The 20711-nt window shown below is 42.1% G+C and overlaps 1 protein-coding gene across 2 annotated transcripts in view; it reads right to left on the bottom strand.

Annotated features, from left to right (window-relative positions):
• Window positions 1–20711, bottom strand: part of LOC144831395 (methionine--tRNA ligase, cytoplasmic-like) — a 179760-nt gene that overhangs the window by 25441 nt on the left and 133608 nt on the right. Inside the window, exons 16-20 of one of the 2 annotated variants that reach the window (XM_078688990.1) lie at window positions 11960–12091; window positions 10090–10194; window positions 9316–9499; window positions 8930–9001; window positions 7016–7039 (exon numbers count right to left, since the gene is read on the bottom strand). In XM_078688990.1, coding sequence (XP_078545116.1) covers window positions 7016–7039; window positions 8930–9001; window positions 9316–9499; window positions 10090–10194; window positions 11960–12091 — 517 coding nt within the window. The remainder of the gene's footprint in view (window positions 1–7015; window positions 7040–8929; window positions 9002–9315; window positions 9500–10089; window positions 10195–11959; window positions 12092–20711) is intronic. The other variant, XM_078688991.1, reaches the window with a different exon arrangement.

Here is a 20711-nt window from a genome sequence, read left to right as displayed (position 1 = left end):
GAGGTTTGGCTGCACTGAACTCTTAATAAGGCCCTTAAAAATGATATGGCTCTCACATTTCAGACAGCACAGCTGTCAATATGTGTCAATGTGTGTTGCAGTTGCCATGGCAGTATAGCTTAGCTGGAAAGCCTTCCTCAGTCAGAACTTAAAAAAGGCGATACCTATTGGCTATGCCAATGCTTGTTTGTACAGGGTGTCGCCAGTTTGTTCCCCTGCCCCTCACCTATTCAAACTTCTGACGATAAGGACAAAAAAAAAGAAAAAAAAACCCCGAGGCTAATGAACTCAATTTAAAATATAACCGCCACGCACAAAGCTAGTAAATTACTGGCTCAGACCACTCTGGGCACATATCTCTATGCCTTTAGTTTTATTTACAGAATGTGCCAGTCTGCATACAGACTAACCTTCTCTCCAAATGCCCTACAAGTGAGTGACTGCCACACTCAAACTACTCTCCACTGGGCCCCATTGAAACCAGATTTCTCCTTTCAGTCATATCGTGATGCTGTAGGGAAACCACGTAGGCATGTGCCTGTGCCATTTTAGAGGGAGTTTAAAATCGCATTCAAGTTTAGCAAATCCTCGGCCACTGCAAAGCGGTGCGAGATTCAATTGCTTAGGTTACAGGCTGCTAGCAGGAATTTACACGGCTGTCCCTGAAACAAAGTCTGATGGGTGCCTGTCCGCACAAACCAACCACCTACAAAGTGCAGCATACAATTGCATTGTAAACGGGCACTCAGCCTTTCATACTTCTAGCATATAACTAGAGGCAGGCGAGTGTTTACCTATGTTTTTGTGCTACCCGGCCCAGGCCCCTGACATGGAAGCAAGCGTGCGGCTCTATCGTCATTCTGGTGAAAGTTGTAAAGCTAGGCTGCAGGGACTGTAAGCTAATTCTCAGCTTTCGTCACAGACCTGCAAAGTGCGCACACGTTTCAGTTGTGCTTCTAGTGACATTCCCCAATACAGCCTTGCCCCTCGGCCCCCTCTCGTGAGAAATACTTGCGGTTCGGCCCACCAGTGCGTTCTTACTGATAAAGCCTTGATCAATTTTGAAATGTGAGTGTAACGAACTGACAAGCAATGTTTTACGTTGCTCCTTCCTCTAAAAACACCTACTGTTGGTCTCGGGAGCAAGAATACCTAAACTTGGAGGAAGGGGCAGTTTTATTTACCAGCATGGCCAGTATTTTAATATCTTGATCAGTAAACAAACTCACCTAAAGCCGGTATTTTTTTCTTCTGGTGTGTATACTCAGCATACCAAACATAAGAAGAATGCGCTTTAAAATGCATTCCAGATGCCATATCTGATAGTTTAAGTAAACATAGGCAGGCACGCTTTGTTAAAAACAAGCTGCGAACAAAGCATCCGAAAGCAGCCTAAAGGGGAGAAAGGAGGGGTGAGTGTAAGCCGAGGTCACACGGCGGGCAGTGGAGGGGGCGGAGCGGGGAGAGCGAGAGCGGCATGTGGGTGTGAAGAAGCCGGGCCTTTGAAGTGAAGCTAAGCTTCACTTCAAAGGTGTCGGAGGAATGCGGGCGGCTGTGCACGCGCTTTTAAGCTCAATGCACATGCGCATTGAGCTTAAAAGTCACGGGCACTGCAAGGAATCGCCACGATTCCTTGCTTGTTAGTTAAAGCGTGGTTAGGCCGCAATAGGCTCGCAAGCTCGATGCGCATGCGCATCGACAGGCGAGACCTAAAAAGAGGGGAGAAAAAAACTGACCCGAAGCAAGGTGGGGCAAGATGAAACAGGGATGGGGTGGAGAGAGATGAAATGGGGGTTTGGGGGCGGTGAGGAGGGAGAAGTAACAGACTGGTCTGAAAACACAAGCACTCGTATGGAGTGCTTGAAAACAAAAAAAAGTAGCTAAAAAGATGGGAGCAGTGGGAGGACACAAGTACTTGCCCTTGCTCCACGGGAGGGACACACACATGCTGTGACGAAAAGAAGAAAATAAGAGCAATACTGCAGCTAACCAATGGTAAGCTATGGGTGGGATGTAGCCCTCTAAACTGTAAAGGAAATGTCTCAAAGTGTTGTTTGCTACCTGCAAGAGTTCGTTTCTGCACAGAATGAGGACCTGCTTTAAAGTGTTCCAGATCTGGTTATATAATTTACAGTATTGTAGCTACTCCTTCCGGTACAGGTAGACCGTCTTGCATTCTCTTGACTGGGATAAGGATTTTGCAAAGATACAAGATCAAACAACTGGATATGTGCTCTCTAGACTTACTGGGGCTGCTTATAACTTCACTCCCAGGTTCCATATTCTTGTCAATTTTATTAATTATTATTTATAACTGCAGTGTACAGACTAATGACTAGTCCCCTACCCTACACTTATTGTTAGACGCTCTGGATTTAAAATTGACCACTTCCCTTACTTTTGGTGGAGGACTTCAATGAGAAATATGAGCCTCTCCATAGTTTGCATACCTTTAGAGAGCAGGAGGATGAGGAGTGGGGTGTCGCCAGATTGGAGGCAACTCTCCCTAAAAGTTTGACTGCTGTAGCTATACAATTAATGGCTCTGGCCTTGCAATGGCGACTACGAGTTTGTAATGAGCATAATTACTCCAACAGGTATGGGGCATATATGTTTAGGAGGGTATTGGCTAGAGCACGTTAGCTTACGTTATGTTAGACCTGCACGTCTGGTCTGCATTTTATGTCACGTGCAATGAAATACCAATAGCAGTAATTCACCTTTTGTTGTTTAATTCAATTCTGAACTTTTTTGTTAAGGAATATGGACCTGTTAACATAAAAAAGAAACATACTCCATGGTTTTCCAAGGAATCAGGTGGGCAAAGCTGAAGCTACTAACAGCAGTTAAGGGATAATCTAGAGACCAAATAATAGAGGCGTCAAGTGTATTCAAAGAAACACTTGATAAAAGCGGATGAGAGAAACTAGCAAGACATGCTTGAGGCAGTTAATAGAAACCATATTCTGTCATTTTGACACATTGTTGCCCATGGTAGATTAAATATTGCTAGTGGAATGTAGGTTCATATTACGCCTCATGCCTATACGCACAAGTTACTACTTGTGTAACGATATATCTGTAAGAGACATTAGTTAGTGATAGATTCCTTACCTCAGAATATCCCCAGGCGTCAGACTGGATCTGGCAAGTTTTGCTTAGCAGTACCCTTGCGCATCAGTAGGTGGCGTCCTGCAGCTCCGCATCCGTCACTGGCGTCGTAAGCGCCGAGATGACGTCACGGAGAGTACTTAGGCGCCACTCATGCGCGCTGACGTCAGTTCTCAATTTTCAGCTCCAAGTGCAGCCTCAGAATGAATTCAATAAAAAAGTGTATGACCTTGAAACCTCATTGAACATTATGGGGTGGTCTAATGGTAGGAGAGACTGTATTAAATAAGGCGAGGAATGTTGACTGTTTCAGGATGAAGCTTGCCAACTCACTATCCTGGACACCTCAGATTACGAAAAGCCAGATGAGATTAAAGCAAAAAGCAGCCATAGTAACTAGAATGCTTATACCTACCCTATAAAGGTCTGTGTCACCTTCCATTGTGCATTGTCGTCGTGTTGGGTCTTGGAGCAGCACATAATGCCGCTGATATTTGGGGGTATGGTAATGTTAGATCATTAAAAAAGTCTGAGAATAACTTAAGCCATCATTTATTCTCTCAAAGAGTGACCCCCTGAATCTAAATTTTGCTCTCAAAAAGGTGGCCCATGAAGTTAACTCGATACTACTATTCTACTGGCTGTATAGTTGGTCTGTGGGTGAATTACTGCCCTATGGAAAATCTTTACAGGAGTTGGCAGATATTGATATATCTTATGTCACACCTTGGTGTCTATGTGGTAAAACCTGTTTTTATTCTTTGAGCCTCAAAGATTTGTGCCAAAATCCTGGTTCCGTTAATCGCATTGGTAGTGGCATAGTGAAACAGAAATATTGGTTATGTGTGATAAACAAGTGGAAAGCAGAAGCCAGGAGTGGGGGAATTATTGAACATTTCCTGAATTCGAAATGCACCTTAAAGTTGGAGTCTTGCATGAACAATATCATGCCCTATTGAGCAAAACAAACTATATATACAATTCAGGTTGGGAATGCTGCCTTTAAAAAGTTTTACTATGACATAAAGATAAGGCCCAACCAACTACATTTTCTGCAGATTTAACATGTCTGTCTTTGACACAGATGTCGTCTGTCCTTATCTTTCTGAGAACTGCAAAAACGTAGATATAGACATCAACAAAACACCTGATGTGACATCAGTCTGGAACAACTGCCTTGTTATCTCAATATCGAAGTCAAACAAAGAACAGTGAAAACAGTGTAACCTGAATTGTCATACTTGTACCTTAAATGTTTAAAGAAATGTGCCTTAAACAAGCATCTTGATACTTATTGGTTAAATCAAATAATCCTTAACCCTTTGGGTGCATTGGACGCCCCCGGCCGTCCGACGTCACAGTGGGCATGTGCGGAGGACAGCCGCGGGCCGTCCGAAACACGCCCACTCATTAATTCCCCAGCACCGCGGCGGAATTTACACCGCGGTCAAGGGGTAAATGTGACATTGCAAATTCTATCTCAGATAATATACAGTATAAAAAGACTGCCACTTGACCACCTGTCAGGCAAGGTCCTTTGCCCCAGATTATCACACGCAAGATACTGCCAGACCAGAAGACGATCTTGCCTTCCAGAGATGCTACCGCTGTATCACACTTTATACTGAAAGCTGATATCGAGCCTGATCCAGAGAGGAGTTGATGCTTAACGCGTTTGCCTTTCGCAGGGATCACAGCCTCCTTGACTACTGATAATGACAGTATTTTGCTGTACTAAGGAACGCAGTGCGCTCATCCTCCCTAAGAAAATCTGGCTGCAAGTTATTCTACTTTCCATGCTCTCCTAGCATAGAGCATAGAAGTTGGTTTTAGGGTGTTAGAGTTTTAGATGATATTTTAACCATGTTAAAAATGTTCATTGCATTCTCTTTGTTAGCAGTGTGCATTTGTGCAGTTTTAATCATATTCCGTGTGATTATTTTAGATGTGTTGAGCAACAGGGAGCACTTGTTGAAATAAACATGTTTTTTAGTTAAAATGTATTTTTCTTAGAGCATGTTGTGTGCATGAGTGTGATTGAAGAGAACAAAAAAGTTAGTTTCTGATCAACAAGGTGTCCCTAGATTCCCGTTCGGGGACTTTTAGTAACCCAAAGCATTGATGCCATTTCAGCTATGTATTGGGTGGAGTTCTGCAGGGCTACAAAAACCTGTCTTTCACATTCAAGTGTTAGTGCATATAACTAAGTCCACTCATGCTATCGATGGGTGGGAAAGCAAACCTTGCAGAGCTGAGTCAGACTCTGTTTATACATCAATTTCAAAATGGTCTTTAAATATCTACGGAAGCAATGTATGCCCTCAATGAAAGAGTTACTCAGAGACGCACGACCATTTCTCGATTTTTTACCCAGCTTATAGCAACCTTGAATTATTGTACCCGTTTGCTGGAATCTGGACACTAGACAGCATTATGATGCACTCAGAATTCTTTAAGCAGAAACAGGTGACTTTTGTATTTGGACGCTCTAGATTTCTATTTAAGGCACGGTTTGTAAGAAAGCACTTAATTATTCTGAAATAAAATTGATAGAACATAGATGGTATTTTATTTTTATTTCAACTTTAATTTGTTATGAATGAGCTGATAAATTATCTTGTATGTTTGGCATATTTGCATGGTTGATGGGGTTATCCCGAAATAAATAAGCCAGTAAAAAATTAGAAAGCTCATTTTGCAAACATTTGGTAAAAATACAATCAATATGATAAAAACTGTAGCTATCCTAAAAAATAAAAAGTGACTTCAGTTTTACACATAAGGAGGCATTTTTGTCAAAAGTGGCAACACACAAAAAATAGCAACTCCTGTAAAATACCTTGTATTTCAATTGCCCTGGTTCTCAGAAACGCACGGTAAATGACGATTTAATGATTGACAAGTACACACAACATGCTGCATGCAGCACCTGTCATTTACCCGACCCCTGGTAGCAGCAAATCAGTGCATTAATGTGAAAAGGAACTTGAATGCTGGTAACAATGGTACATTGTTAAAATTATCAATCTCCATTTCTCATTTCCAAAAATGTCACTACGAGTGCAGACGAGAACTTGGCTACTTCCCAGACCATGCCATGGTGCATATATTAGTTTCCCACATTGTTCTACTTTCATCATTTATTTCTTCCCCATTTGTGAACAAAGTGATCATGGTACAGACCAAAACTGTAAAAGTGTGGCTAATGGCTATGTTGCTCTAGTATTAATAAGTACACACAAAATGGTACTTTGTTCATGCACATTTGTTTAAATGTAGATTTTTCAACCTCATTACGTCCTTGGTCCTCTTTAAAAAATAAAAATAAACCTATGGCTAATTTTGATCTTACCTATTCCACGTGATGGGCACAGAAGAGCTGGAGTAAGACTCTGAAAAAGCTCATGATGACCAGTTGTAGGGCTCCAGATAAGATACTATAGTAGGGGCATTTTACTTCATACTTTTAGAGATTATGAAAAAAACCGAATTTATTTGGAGTTAAAAAAACAATAGAAGCTCTCATTCCAGGGGGATAGTATGTTTAGGCAAATAAAAAACAAACAACCTTTTAAACTTTAAAGCATTTTTGTTATGCTTCACACTTTTTTAAAAATAAGCCATGATGGTAAAATGTTTTGAGCTTAAAATTCCTCATAAGACAAAATGCGAGAGCACCCATAGGCTCTGAACGTATCATTGAAGCATGGTGGTTGGTTGTGAAGCGCAGGCTCTTGTGTAAATGTTACTCTGCATTTATTTTTGTGGCCGTTAAACAGCATTTTTTGGGGCAATTTGGTATTATTTCAAGAAATAAAATGCAGTTACACTGTCCTTATCTGGAGCCTCAGCTTTAGATCAGTGATAAGTAAAGAACTGGCAGCCAAGTGAGAAGATAGTTTACCTGAATTTTCATGCTGTCCTCAGGCTAAAAGCAAAAAAAAGCAAAAAAGAAAGTTTGTAGGAGAGACAAGAATTCTGAAATGCCAGCTTTTGAGAGAAACCTTAAAAGCTTGTAACAAAGATGTTTATAGTTATTTTCTTAACCAAAAATGTAATTCCCGTGGTTAAAAAAAGCCAGACGCTCCAGAAGAGCGCAAAGGTGTTCTAGTACTCATGTACAAAGAACCAAGATGTTTCTTGGCACTTTTACAACATGTTTATATTTCATTTTTAGCAACTGACGTTTTGTTGTTAGTCACTCCATATTTGGAAAAGATTAATTATCTATTTAGCTATGCAGCTCAGAAGTTTTGAGACATTTAGTTCATTTAAAACAGATTTCAAAGCAATAAATAGTATTTTGTTATAGTCTACCTTGAAATTGATAATCCATTAAAAACCCATGCATTCCCCAAAAATTTCTTTGACAAACCATATGGCTTTTTATTAAAGCTTCGACCTTGAATATGCAATGAAGGTTTAAAATATGTATCCCCATTGTTTATTTAGAAATACTTTACCTCTTTTGCACGTCCTGGGGCCTGATCTATTCATCAGATTTTACCGAAATTAAAAATGAGCTCTGATTCATATATATAAATCGTAGGACGCCAGCTGTTAGGTTGCTAACCGTGGAAAGGATTTCTAAGTGAGCTTAGGCCAACTGTGGACAGTTTTTGACAGAGGCTTACACAACTACCCCAAGAGTGAAAAGGTAAAAACCCAATGATACACCTAATCCTGACATAGACTCTAACCCTATTCTTGACCCTATACTTAACAATATCCTAATTTCTGATCTTTTTTTAATTATCAAAATGGTTTCCCAATTGAATCTTGTCAGGGAATGTATTTATGTCAGAAAACCATGGGCTTAGAAGCTAGAATACTAGAATTACAAGTGTTTTCTTTGGCTTCACCAATGGTTCCAAGTCATTTAAAAACAATATGTATATCAAAGAAAGGTGATATACATACTAGTGTATGTATTTTTTAGCATGTGTTTGCTATGTTAATTAATGCAGCAGTGCGATGAGGAGACCCTTTGCCCTCTCATAGGCTTGTAGTGCAATGTCCCTATGCATTTTGTATTTCCTGCTTCCACTAGAGTGTCTTCACATTGCCATCACGGAACACTTACTGACCTGCCAGGACTCTGTTCCTACTATTCGGTGTGTCTGTGATTATGTCCCTCTCTGGCATCTTTCAAGTTCCTGCACTGCTCTTTACCCCATTCCAGCTTTCCATTGCCCAGCCGTCCTTCCACACCCTGCTAGCATCTTCTGCCTTCCACTCTGCCCTCCTTCCTTGCCTTGTCCTGCTGCTTGTCCCAACTAATTTTATTTAGTCACAGAAAACTACCTGCAATTAACCTGTTCTACTGTAAGAGTGCCATGTGTTTCAATACAGTGTGCTAAGATGACTGGAACCTCATTTATAACCCCCAGGAAATAGATTGGTTTTACTCTGCAGTCTGAAAAAGTGACAGATGGACTGGTGTAATATAAAGGTGGATTATTCACTCAGCACTCAACCAATGCAAACTTTAGGCTATCGGGTTCTCATGAGCACCCAGCCAGATGGAGTTTCCATTTACTAGTAATGTGTGATTAAAGTTTAAAGTAGTGTACCAAAGGACGTTTAACAGGCAAAGCTAACAGTCCTCATTTGATTTTCTAAGTGACAACAGTACTCTTATTCCCAGTCATTGGCAAACATTCATCAAAAGGGACTTCATATGGTTTTAGTCAGCAATGTTAAAGCATACATCTTAACAACAGGGTATATTGACCTTCATTTACACATGATTTCAAGATATTACGTGTTTTTTCGAAGCTTAATGAAATGCCAAAAAGTGGTCTCGTCGCGACCCTACCTGGCCTCCTCCAAAACGCTTTCGAAGATCTTCAATCTGGTCATTTTCCAGCTTTTGGAAAAGTGGGCTGACCTGTAGGAGGAGATGTCAGGATGTTCTTACATGCATAGATCAAATCGAACATTAAAGAGAATCATAGTGGCTTCTACAGATGTGGTCTTGATATGGGACGAGCAATACACTCAATTATTTGAAACAGGACAGGTAATTTTTTTATGCCATGACAAGACATGTTACTTGCCAAGATGTCTTAATATCCTAGTCTTAGTGTACTGCACAGTGACACTTGATACTTTGGCCACAATATTTTGGTAGCACAATGTTTCTGTCTCAGGAGGGGGAGGGGGGGTGACAGCTTGTACGGTGTGTACGACTTCCCCACTTACTGTGCCAATGCGGTGTCCAGTAGGCAAGGTACACACAAACTCGCTGGTTGGTAGGGCCAAGTCAGTTGGGGCCTGCAGCTGACTCTGGATGGAGGAACTCACTTCAGGCATGTAAGGATGCAGCATCACAGAGATCAGAGCAGCTATGTTGACTGCCACACCAGTGACAGTACCTGCACGCTTCCTGCCAATGACAAAAACACGTTAGGGATGCACTTGAACTGCAGTAACGTGGTAATTGTCTAAAACAATATACCAGTTCTTATAATAAGGCCTCGTCTGCTGATCATCCTTTCCTTTCTACATGGCTTTCCTAGACCTGTTAACCCACAAGGATTTAGCATATAGTTTTAGTTTTCTTTCTTTTTTTCTCCATGGCTCCTGTGAGACCACAGAGGGGAAAACAATAGGTCACAATAAATACTGGAACATGATAGGAAGTTAAAACAAAAGTCACAAGGGTTTGCTAAGATTGGATTTTAAGACTTTGCAATGTCTAATTTAACAAGAAACGTTACAATTCCATTTAGAACGACAGTCTAAAAAAAGCCAACTTTAGCAGTATGGTTTAAGACACTTTTTGGAGACACGTGGAATGTTCATGTCCTGGTTCATCCATCCCTCACTGTGTTTCAAGTTAACTTATTTTCTACTCATGGCACATGTGTAACAGCTGCAACCAGTGCCCGACTTGAACAGCATGAACTATTCCTCAAAAAGGACTGTGTGACAACATCAAGGAATGCTGCTGCATAGTCAGAGGATATTTCTTACCGGTCATCTTCAGATCCCTTAATTCGTTTCCAAGGCTCATTTATTTGTATGTACTGGTTGCCATGACGGGAAATGTTCAAAATACACCTTAATGCGTCCCGGATGCTGAAATGGTAGAGGAAAGTTAATGAAGAATAAATGCAAGACCTCACTTAAACGAAGAGAATATGAAGCCACTCTTACATCATTATTAGATTGCTTGTATCACTGCAGATCATTAACAGCTTTAGTAAAAATTGAAAACATTCTAAACTGCTGGGTGAACAGTTACCTTACTGCTTCAGAAAGGCAGCCATATGTGCACATTTCTTTTTTTTAATAAGAAACCTTTTATTGATTTCCAATGCAACATGGTTCTCAGAAAACAAACACATCGTAAACAAGGTGACACATAGCAACCCACCCACCCAGTTACTCTCAGAAGTGCACTATACTTTACACCCTCCACTACTTGGGTTCTCCTGCTCCCTCCTAACTGTAAAAAGCACACTATTAGTGTTAGACCTTGCTATATTTGCGTGGACACACGCATGCAGTATATATTGTTAGTTTTGTGCATCCATCCATACCATACTTTATTACCAGCAAGGGCAGGATGCTGGAGGAGATCCAGTGTTAGGCTATGTCCTACTTAGCCAGCAACATGCCCAGTCCCACCAGCATTCTATCCCCACGAGGTTCCCCAACTCTTTCAGAATACCCAACAAAGCGATTCTGGGACTGGTCTCCCCATGGAATCCCACCACCTGGACAGGATCAAGAATATTCGTGACCAGTACCAGGCCCACGCTGTATTGAATAAGTCTTCCCTAGGCCAAGGCACCTTATACACATAGGGGAGAGAGACTTCTGGGTCCTTTAGAGCCAGCGAGGTGTAAGATATACTTAGTGAAGTTATTTGAACTGGATAAGCCGAAGCCAAGAGGAGTTTGCCAACACTCAGGCACCATACAGGCATCCTGCCAGTCCACATATCCAGTGGGTCCTTCCATTCCTCCCAGCGTGTTCTCAAGCGGCCCAATAGGTTTGGGGAGTGTACAAAAAAGGTTCTGTAAATTTGTGAGATGCCCCCTTTCCCCAGGACACCCTTAAGTATCCACTCTTCCAGTGGATTATACTCCAAAAGTTCCTCAAAGCCATTGTGATAATTGGATAAGGCGTGCCGGAGCTGTAGGTACCAAAAGAATTGTGATTTATGCAGTTGGAATTCAGATTTCAGGTCCTGAAAGGAGCGGATATGATCCTTGTTCTAGGCAATCACCCTGTCATGAAATACCAAGCTGGATCCACCCACAGGAACCCTCGAGGCCCGCCGTCTGCACATTTTTAAGAATATCAATTGTTTAGGATGCAAAAAAATTAATCCTCACTGTGTAATTGACAATAATGCAAATACACAATACATAAACATACACATGCAGACATACAGAAACACCACAAGTGAACATGAGCAACACAGCCGCTGACACAGCAAGTTTCATTCGTAAAAATAAGGTATGGGATAACATATTCCGTGCCTGAAGAAGCAGTAGATTCCAGTAGATGATTTCACTTACTGGCCCCCAACTGTCAGAAGACTACAGACATCCTATATCATCAGTAACCATGCATCATGAACTATGCAGAACCACACACCACACACCCACCCCACCTTCCAACACGCTAGGGACACAAGCGGGCGATCCCAGATAATGCTTTTCTTTTCTCGCCCTGTACATGGATCCTACAAACATGCAGTAAAAGCCTGGGTGAGGCATACATTCCACATACTAGTTTAGTGCACTTGTGAAGTTGAAGAACCTCTGTGTTCCATCAACATTCCATCCTTCGAAAAATGTGGCTTCTGCAGTGCCCCATTTACAAAACTCACCGGACTTTTTCCAGCAGCTGGTTATACTGCCGCAGCTCCTGTGTGACTTGCGCCAGCAACATCTTGTCGTCGGAATTCAGCTCCATTGCTGGCACACAGCCTTCAAAAAACTTGTGGACGAACATGCCGGCTCTGAGTGGAACGAGATCAATTATTTAATATGATCCGGACATTAAGCATAACGGTTATTTTACTGACAGTTACAAGATGTGCACAGAAACTTTGCTCCTCATAGCTGGTCACTTACATTAAAAGGGGCAAATGTAAATAAATCGACTCCAAATATCCCGGGGGTCTGAGATGCGGTAATCAGACCCAGAGTTGCACACATTTGATTGTTTTGCGGAGTGAATCTATGGGTATTGAAGCACTGAACAGTCACTCCATCACAATTCTAAACAACATTTTGATCACTTTACTCCTATTCAGATCTGTGCCTTGAACAAATGAGTTCTACTAGAACCAAAGTGCCAGTAATAAACATGCGCATCAACTCTACATTGCCATCACAGCCCACACCAAGCATCCCCACCTTGGGTTCTTTGTTTCTCTACCCAGCGAGGATTGATTCATGCTTCACAGTCTTGTCCTGCTTCTCGTTACCTGGAGCACAAGGCTGGGGGCTTAATTTCTATTTCAAGCTCTGTGATTTCTCACTTCATATACCTAAAGAAATTCGTTTGAAATCCTAGCTCAGTATTTTCTGTCAAGGGAAAGTGAAACATCAATCACAACTGTGTTTCAATCTTTGCATCGTATGCAGCAGAGACTGCTACTTCCTGCAATAAGAGGGCACAGTGCAAGCAAAACACAGAAATTAGATACTCTAGTCCAAGCGATGTCTTCCAAGTTGTCCCCAAAAACCTATCTGGGATTGATTCTGAGCTTCCTTGAAAGAAATATTTTATTTTGCTTTAACGGTGGCAAAGTTCTGTATATGCAATAAAGGTTTAAAATATATATTCCCATTGTTTATTTAGAAATTCTTTAACTATTTTGCACGTCCTGAGGCCTGACATATTCATCAAATTTTACTGAAATTAAAAATGAGCTCCGATTCATATATATAAATCATAGGACGCCAGTTGTTAGGTTGCTAATCGTGGAAAGGATTTATTTCTAAGTGAGCTTAGGACAACTGTGGACAGTTTTCCGGCAGAGGCTTATGCAAATACCCCAACATGAAAAGGTTAAAACTGAATTATACACCTAAGCCTGACATCAACTCTAGCCCTAATCTTGACCCTATTCTTAACAATATCATAATTTCTGAACTTTTTTTTAATATCAAAATGGTTTTCCAATTGAATCAGATCAGTGAATTTATTTATATGTCAGAAAACCATGGGCTTACATGCCAGAATACCAGAATTACAAGTGTTTTCTTTGGCTTCACCAATGGCTCTAAGTAATTTAAAAACAATATGTTTATCAAAGAAAGGTGATATACATACTAGTGTATGTGTTTTTTAGTATGTGTTTGCTATGTAAATTAATGCAACAGTGCGATGAGGAGACCCTTTGCCCTCTCATAGGCGTGTAGTACAATGTCCCTATGCATGTTGTATTTCCTGCTTCCACTAGAGTGTCTCCACATTGCCATCACGGAACACTTACTGACCTGCCAGGACTCTGTTCCTACTATTCGGTGTGTCTGTGATTATGTCCCTCGCTGGCATCTTTCAAGTTCCTGCACTGATTTTTGCCCCATTCCAGCTTTCCAAATCCCAACCATCTTTCCACACCCTGCTAGCATCTTCTGCCTTCCACTCTGCCCTCCTTCCTTGCCTTGCTCTACTGTTTGTCCCAACTAATTTTATTTAGGCACAGGAAAATACCTGCAATTAACCTGTTCTACTGTAAGAGTGCCTTGTGTCGAATACAGTGTGCTAAGATGACTGGAACCTCATTTAAAACTCCCTAGGAAATACATTTGTTTTACTCTGCAGCCTGAAAAACGTGACAGATGGACTGGTGTAATATAAAGGCGGATTACTCACTCAGCACTCAACCAATGCAAACTTTAGGCTATCGGTTCTCATGAGCACCCAGCCAGATGGAGATTTCCATCCGCTAGTAATGGGGGATTAAAGGTGAAAGCAATGTACTAAAGGCCGTCTAACAGGCAAAGCTAATAGTCCTCATTTGATTTTCTAAGTGACAACAGTACTCTTCTTCCCAGTCCTTGGCAAACGTCTATCAAAAGGGACTCCATATGGTTTTAGTCAGCAATGTTAAAGCATACATCTTAGCAACAGGGTACATTGACCTTCAATTAGACATGCGTTCCAGATATTACGTGTAAGCTCAATGAAAACCCAGAAAGTGGGTGTCGAGCTAGAGCGCTGTGTTTTGAAATATCTAATAGGTTTAAAAGCAACTCCTGCAAAGTTTCTTGTGTGTCCAGCAATTTAGGTAATAAAAAACATGTCAAGAAAACTCTGGTGATTAATGTACCTGCGTGAGAGAGAGAGATCGGACTTTTGTCTGGTGGTTGTTTTGACTCTTAATAAAGTAGCACAGAGGGTTAATATGCCTGTGTTAGACCTGGTACCATTGGCATGAGTCTCCCTTCCATTTTTACGCTGTTGTCACCTCTGTTTTTGATATGTTTTTGCTGGTTTACATGCCACAGTGCAAGTGCTCCCTATTGTAGATTGTTGTGTGGATTAGTGACTCCATAATTGACTTATTTGATTTACTTGTCAGACCCTAGTACAGTGCACTGTGTGTGCCCAGTGCCTGTGGATCAAATGCTGCTAGTGGGCTTGCAGCACTGATTGGGCCACCCACAGAAACAGCTTGTAAAGTGTGTCTCAGTTCTGCCATTGCAGAGCCTGTGTGCAGTCTAGTACTGCCATGTCGACTTGTTAAGTGCATCCACATACCAGTCCCTAAATCTTCCCTTTTCTACATGTTAGCCACTCCTAAGGTAGGCCCAAGTGCAGGATGCATTGTAAGTAAAGGGTAGGACGTGTCCTGGTGTGTGTGGCATGTCCTGATAGTGAATTACAGCCAATTTCGTTTTTTACTATTGCAAGGCTACCTGTCACCATAGGCCAGAATGATTAGAACATCTTATAATCCTAATTAACCCAGAGAACATGGTAGAAAAACGAATTTAGTATGCCTGAACTCAGAATGTTAAAATACATTTTTTAGTGAAGGTGATTTTTACATTCTGTGTTTGAAAATACCACTTCCAGAAATAAGGTATTTTCTTACCCAACGATCTATCCGGCCTCTGCTAGGTTGTGTATTGCATGTCTGGTTTGTGAGTGACAGGAGGGCTTGGGCTCCAGCAGTCTGATGAGTCAGGGCTGGGCTGAAAAGGACCATGGCTGAAAAGAGAGTAGGGGGAGGAGAGTTCCTTTCAGCTACATAGGCCAGGTCTGCTTTCAACAATGCTAACTCCACCTCCTGCCAGGAAACTGCGCCAGTGAGGACAGAACTGGTTTTGGCCAGGTACAGACAATCTCTGCCTTCAGAGAACAAAGGAATTAGTAGTATAAACATGGGGGCCCAGACCCCAAGATTTTAGATCACTTCTGGGAATCAACACAAACCTTTGCCAAAGAGAGGAACCAAGGAAGCTGAAAGATTGGACTGCCCTTGTGCCATTGTGCTATTTTCTGGGGTTGGCCTGCAGTGGTTACTTATTTGCCAAGGAAAGGAGAAGGAACTATTAATGAACTTTCATCATCCTGAAGAAGAATCTCCAAGGGCTTAAAGTGTGCTTGCCTCCTGCTGAAGTCTCAGGGATACAAGACTTCACCACCAGCTCCCCCCTGAATTCTCTTGCTGGGACTTCTGTCTGCAGAAGCCTGCGTATTGTTGGGAGCTGGAAGCGCGACGCAATGAGAATAAGCGTGTCACCGCCGCAGCTGTTGCCGTCGCATCACCGGAGAAGCGTGTCGCCACCGCAAGGGTCGCCGTCGCATCACCGGAGAAGCGTGTCGCAGGGCCTGTCGCGGCTCAGAAGTTCCTGAGTCGCCACATGGCGGGCGGGTGGGCCTGCATCACCTTCAAGTCGTCTGACTGAATCAAAGACCCTATCTTGTCGCATCGCACCGGATCATCGCATAGCATCTAGGCGCCATCTTGTCGCATCGTAACCGGAACGCAATCCGAGATCGACGCATCACCTCCTCTCCGGTAAGGAACAGACACATCGCCTACTTTGCGCAAGCACTGAGGAACAGACGCATCGCCTCCCCCGAAGCAAGGAACCGATGCATCGGTCTCCCCGTGAACCTTTTGTTTATCTTCTGTTAAGCATCCAAAGTTACTTTGTGAGAAACGGGTCTCATTTACCATCAACTTAGAATTAAGCTATTGCTACCATTTAAAAGTCATTTTTCCAATACTGTTTGTCACTTGGGTCTTGGGTTAAGTCTATATAAAGAATACTTATTTTTATAAAACCTGTGTGGTGTCCATCTGTAGTGTTTTTACTGTTTTACTGTATGTGTTCACAAATGCTTTACACACACAGTGGAGAAGTGTGGCTCACTGGTTAGTGGAGGCAGACCCGGAAGCAGAGGTCAGCCCGGGACCAGGGTTCAATTCCCGGCTCGGCGGGGTCTTGAATCCTAAAATGTCCATGGACTCGACAATTCTCGCTCCGGTGCCTACTCGATTCACGGGTCACACTCTGCGACTCTGGGCAATAGCTTGCTTAATCTCCACAACGGCCCCTCGCGGTGGGATGCCTGGCTTTCACCTGCCGGGGTTATCTCACAGGGGAATACCAGGACGGGTTCCCTAAGCAAGCGCTTAGAAACCGCTTGGTGATTTGCGCTATATAAATTCCTGTACATTTACATTTGTACATTTACATTACACTGCCTCTGAGATAAGCCTTCCTGCTCGTGCCAAGCTACCACAGGGTTGAGCAGGGGTTATTTAGGAGTGTGACCCCCTTACCCTGACTAGAAGCAAGGGTCCCTATTTGGACAAAGGTGCAAACCATTGCCAACTAGAGACCCCCAGTTCTAACAGCCTGCTGTAAAGAACATCTATCATGCAGATCACAGAATTTTATTTTTGTAGATAGCTCAGTGGGTTACTGCTTTTGTCACACAGAACCTTTTGTTACTTGCAGTTACAATCCTAATATTGCACAATGAGCTATGAACTTTAATCAATAGAGCTGCATGCAAACTGGAAGTTATAGATTAGAACATTATGTGGTTTTCTCCAATCTTTTATCATCATCATGTTGCTAAAAAGGGTTTGTTTGAGTAGAAATATATTCTTATTCGTAATGCCAACCCCACCCACTGTGTCACGTTTTAAAGCACCCTTAAAATACACTGTCTAACAGTATGGATGGCATGGGGCTCCTATTCCTTGTAGTCCTCAATCTTTTGTAGCATATCCTAATCAGTGATTTACACATGTATCATTCATTATCTCTGTATAATGTGTGGTTGTGATGTAAAAGTGCTCTGACACCCTACACTGATAGGAGTAGCACTATAAAAACAATGAAATACATATGAGAGAGGGTCTATGGAGAGAGAGTAGGGCCACTGTTGGAGGGTGGTAGCAAGGAATTATATGAGGAAGAAGGTCACTGGAGGGCACCAACAAAGATTGTTGCTAGTGCACCACAGCCAAAGTTGGCCTTGCTCTGGTGCAGTTATCAGTTGTTTTCTTGACTGCCCAGCACCCGTAGACATGGTTGTTACCAGTATGCAGATTCCCTAGATTGGTATCTTTTTAGGTGAAAGGGTCCAGGTCATAGCACAGGGAGGCTGGGAAGGTCAGTGGGGGAATCTGCGAGTCTCTCTATCAGAAAAGGTTTTACAGAAGGTAAGTAACTTTATCTTCTGATAGTGACTTCTAACTGCAGATTCCTTACTTCCACTAGATAAGCAATAGCTCCTAGGTGGTGGGTCTGTGAACTGGCTCAAATAAAAAGGTTTTGCAGGATTGAGCAGGCAAAATGCCCATTTCAACAGACCTGACTGACCAGACCAAAGTGCTTCGTTAAAGTGTGGAAAGATGCTTACATAGCCCGTGGCAAATGTATAGGACAGGCACTCCACATGTCAAAGCAACAAAAGCATCCTTGGATCTTCTGAAATTAGCAATCAAGCATTCCAAAGGCAGCTTTTAAGCCAAAGGGTAGTGAATCTTAATGCAGAGCACATTCTAGTATGAGATGGTCCTTTTCTGCACTGCCTTGCCTTTATTGGCTCCGCTAAATCAGATGAAGGGCTAACTGTCCATTCAGTGGTCTGGAGTACGATCAATGTAAAATAAGTTCGGCCCATTACAGAGTGGCTAATTGCCGCGCATTCCCCCCCTCCAAAAAAAGCACTGTTATCAGAAGAATGTTCTTTTGGCCAGAGCCTGGCACCCCCCCAGGCCCGCCCCCCAGTGTGAAGACCCCCTACCTCAGAAGGCTGGAAGACAATGCACTCATAATAGAGGCCGGCTGCTTCATAGTAGTAGGTAGGGTATAAATACTTTAAAAAATAAAATATGTATTGGCAATGTAATTTATTTCACCATTAAAAGTGTGACTGAACCTTCAATTCAGGTTAAAATCTTTTTTTACCGTTACTAATCTGATTCTATTTTCAGGTTCCGCCATCTTGGTGGTGGCTTTTTTTATACAATATGTAAAATATATCGTTTAAGGCATATTTTTTACTTTTAATTACAGTGTTTTTCAAATTGTAAGGACTAATCAACATTACAAGTTAAAATACCACTTCAAAGTAATATTATTAAATATCCGATGCAAATATATGCACAGTGACAGTGTGCCTGCTAGTCATTTGCATAACAAGTGTATTTATAGTGAACGCAAATGTAAAAGCGGCCTAAAGGTATGCATGGTATTTACTACGAAGTAAAGACATGCATAGGAAAACCATGCATGTAATGTCATACATCCATGCAGCGGAACTGCTTCAAAGTATTCAGGATCAAGTTTGATGCCTGAGGAACATTCTAAGGTGAGGAATCTGCAGTTAGAAGTCTCTATCTGAATGTTGTTCTTAAAACAAAGACAATTTGGTGAGAAAGTGGACAGCTCATTGGCTATGTTTTAGCGCATCACTTCCAACTATACTATACACTTTGTGGCTAAAGTTGACAAGTTGCTGCAACAGCAGAGGTGTGATCTATATACTGGTAGGAATGAGCAGAACACAAACAGCATGATGTTTCTTCCACCTTGTCTACGCTAACAGCACAAAAAAACTTTGAAAACTACTGTATTCATTTAGCACAGTTTTTGGGTTTCCACCTCAGAAACCTTTCTCGTCAGTGGTATCCCCTTGTAAGAAAAGACAAAAAGGCACACATTAATGGTCTTGTATCATAGCCTCATCAACCCATGTAAGGACCCCATACAGATATCGACACTATGGTCAAACCATCAACTGTAAGCATAGTAAAACTAAATGACCCTATGGTTGTAATGAGTGCGGTATCAAGCCCCCACTCAATTATCCCTCCTGGAAATGTGTTGAAGCACTAGGATCCATGGGAAAATGAAAAGAAGAACAAGGACAATATAAAGGACCTCCGTCATTTGATTCATCTCCCAAATTACACTTTCAAGGATTTGAAATTAAAAAGTAGGACTTACCTTTTGGGAGACATTGGCATGTTCCTGTGTTCCACACACGCCATTTTATATTCCCAATAACTTGCTCATGAGTAAGTGAGAACGCAATTGTATTAAGATGCCAGTGTGTGATCCTGTGGTCACAATTAAGCATCACATCTGATGCCACAACATCCTTTCACCCCAATGACGACAGTGGCACCCCTTAGCAACCGCTGATCTTAGATCCACAGCAGTGCCTATACTGTGACAAAAATCCTAGCTGGTGGAATGCATATTCACAAACCTAAAAAAGGGGACTTGCACCTATCCTTTGAATGGTTTGATTTTTAACCCGTTCCATGCGTCGGACGGCCCCCGGCTGTCCGACATCACAGTGGGCGTGTGCGGAGGATGGCAGGGGGCTGTCCGAACCCCGCCCACTCATTAATTCGCCCGCACCATGGCGGAATTCGCGCCACAGTCAACGGGTTAAGCAAGTAATGTGGATGCTTGTATTTTGACTGCAGTGAAAATCATACTAATAAAGTAGTATGCCAGCAATATCGTTTTAACAAAGGTAGCTGTGGCATCACGTGATCTAAAGAAGAGATCTAGAATATTCAAAGGATCCAGAACAAGTCTGACAGGCAGTACCATAAACTCAAAAGAGATGAACTCATCAACTGACCCTGCAAAATCTCTCCACTGCCAGTATTCTCAAATTTAAAACATTATGCATGATACACATGACTGTCGAAGGGGAGTATAGTTTAATGTGTTTGAAAACTGTCCCGTCGCTACCTCTCAGGTGCAGCCTCTAGGCAGGGAGCGACAGAAATGTTCAATTTCTTTTTTTCATGCAGAAGAACCACAACGGTACAAACAGGGTGCACACCTCCTGGACGTCTTCAAGCTCATGATCCTGTCCACCGTCCCTTCTTTCAAGAAGGTCATCAAGATAATCCTATTTTGGAAGCATTTTTCAAAAATCCAAGCAGCATTGACCTTTTATTGCCTCAGTTCGTGCTTAAACAAACTAGTCCCTCTAAGAAGGGCATTCTGCTGGAACAATGCATCAGTACCTTCCATGGAAGCATGTCAGCCAGGCTACAACTAAGGGATAATGTTGGTCACCCTATGTACTTGGGAAGAAATTGGCCCAAAACAAATATGGGTGCATCA

This window comes from Lissotriton helveticus, chromosome 1_1, assembly GCF_964261635.1.
Source record: "Lissotriton helveticus chromosome 1_1, aLisHel1.1, whole genome shotgun sequence".
Lineage (NCBI taxonomy): Eukaryota > Metazoa > Chordata > Amphibia > Caudata > Salamandridae > Lissotriton > Lissotriton helveticus.
The sequence above is the reverse complement of the archived record's forward strand: the minus strand, read 5'-3'. Positions and strand labels throughout refer to the sequence as shown.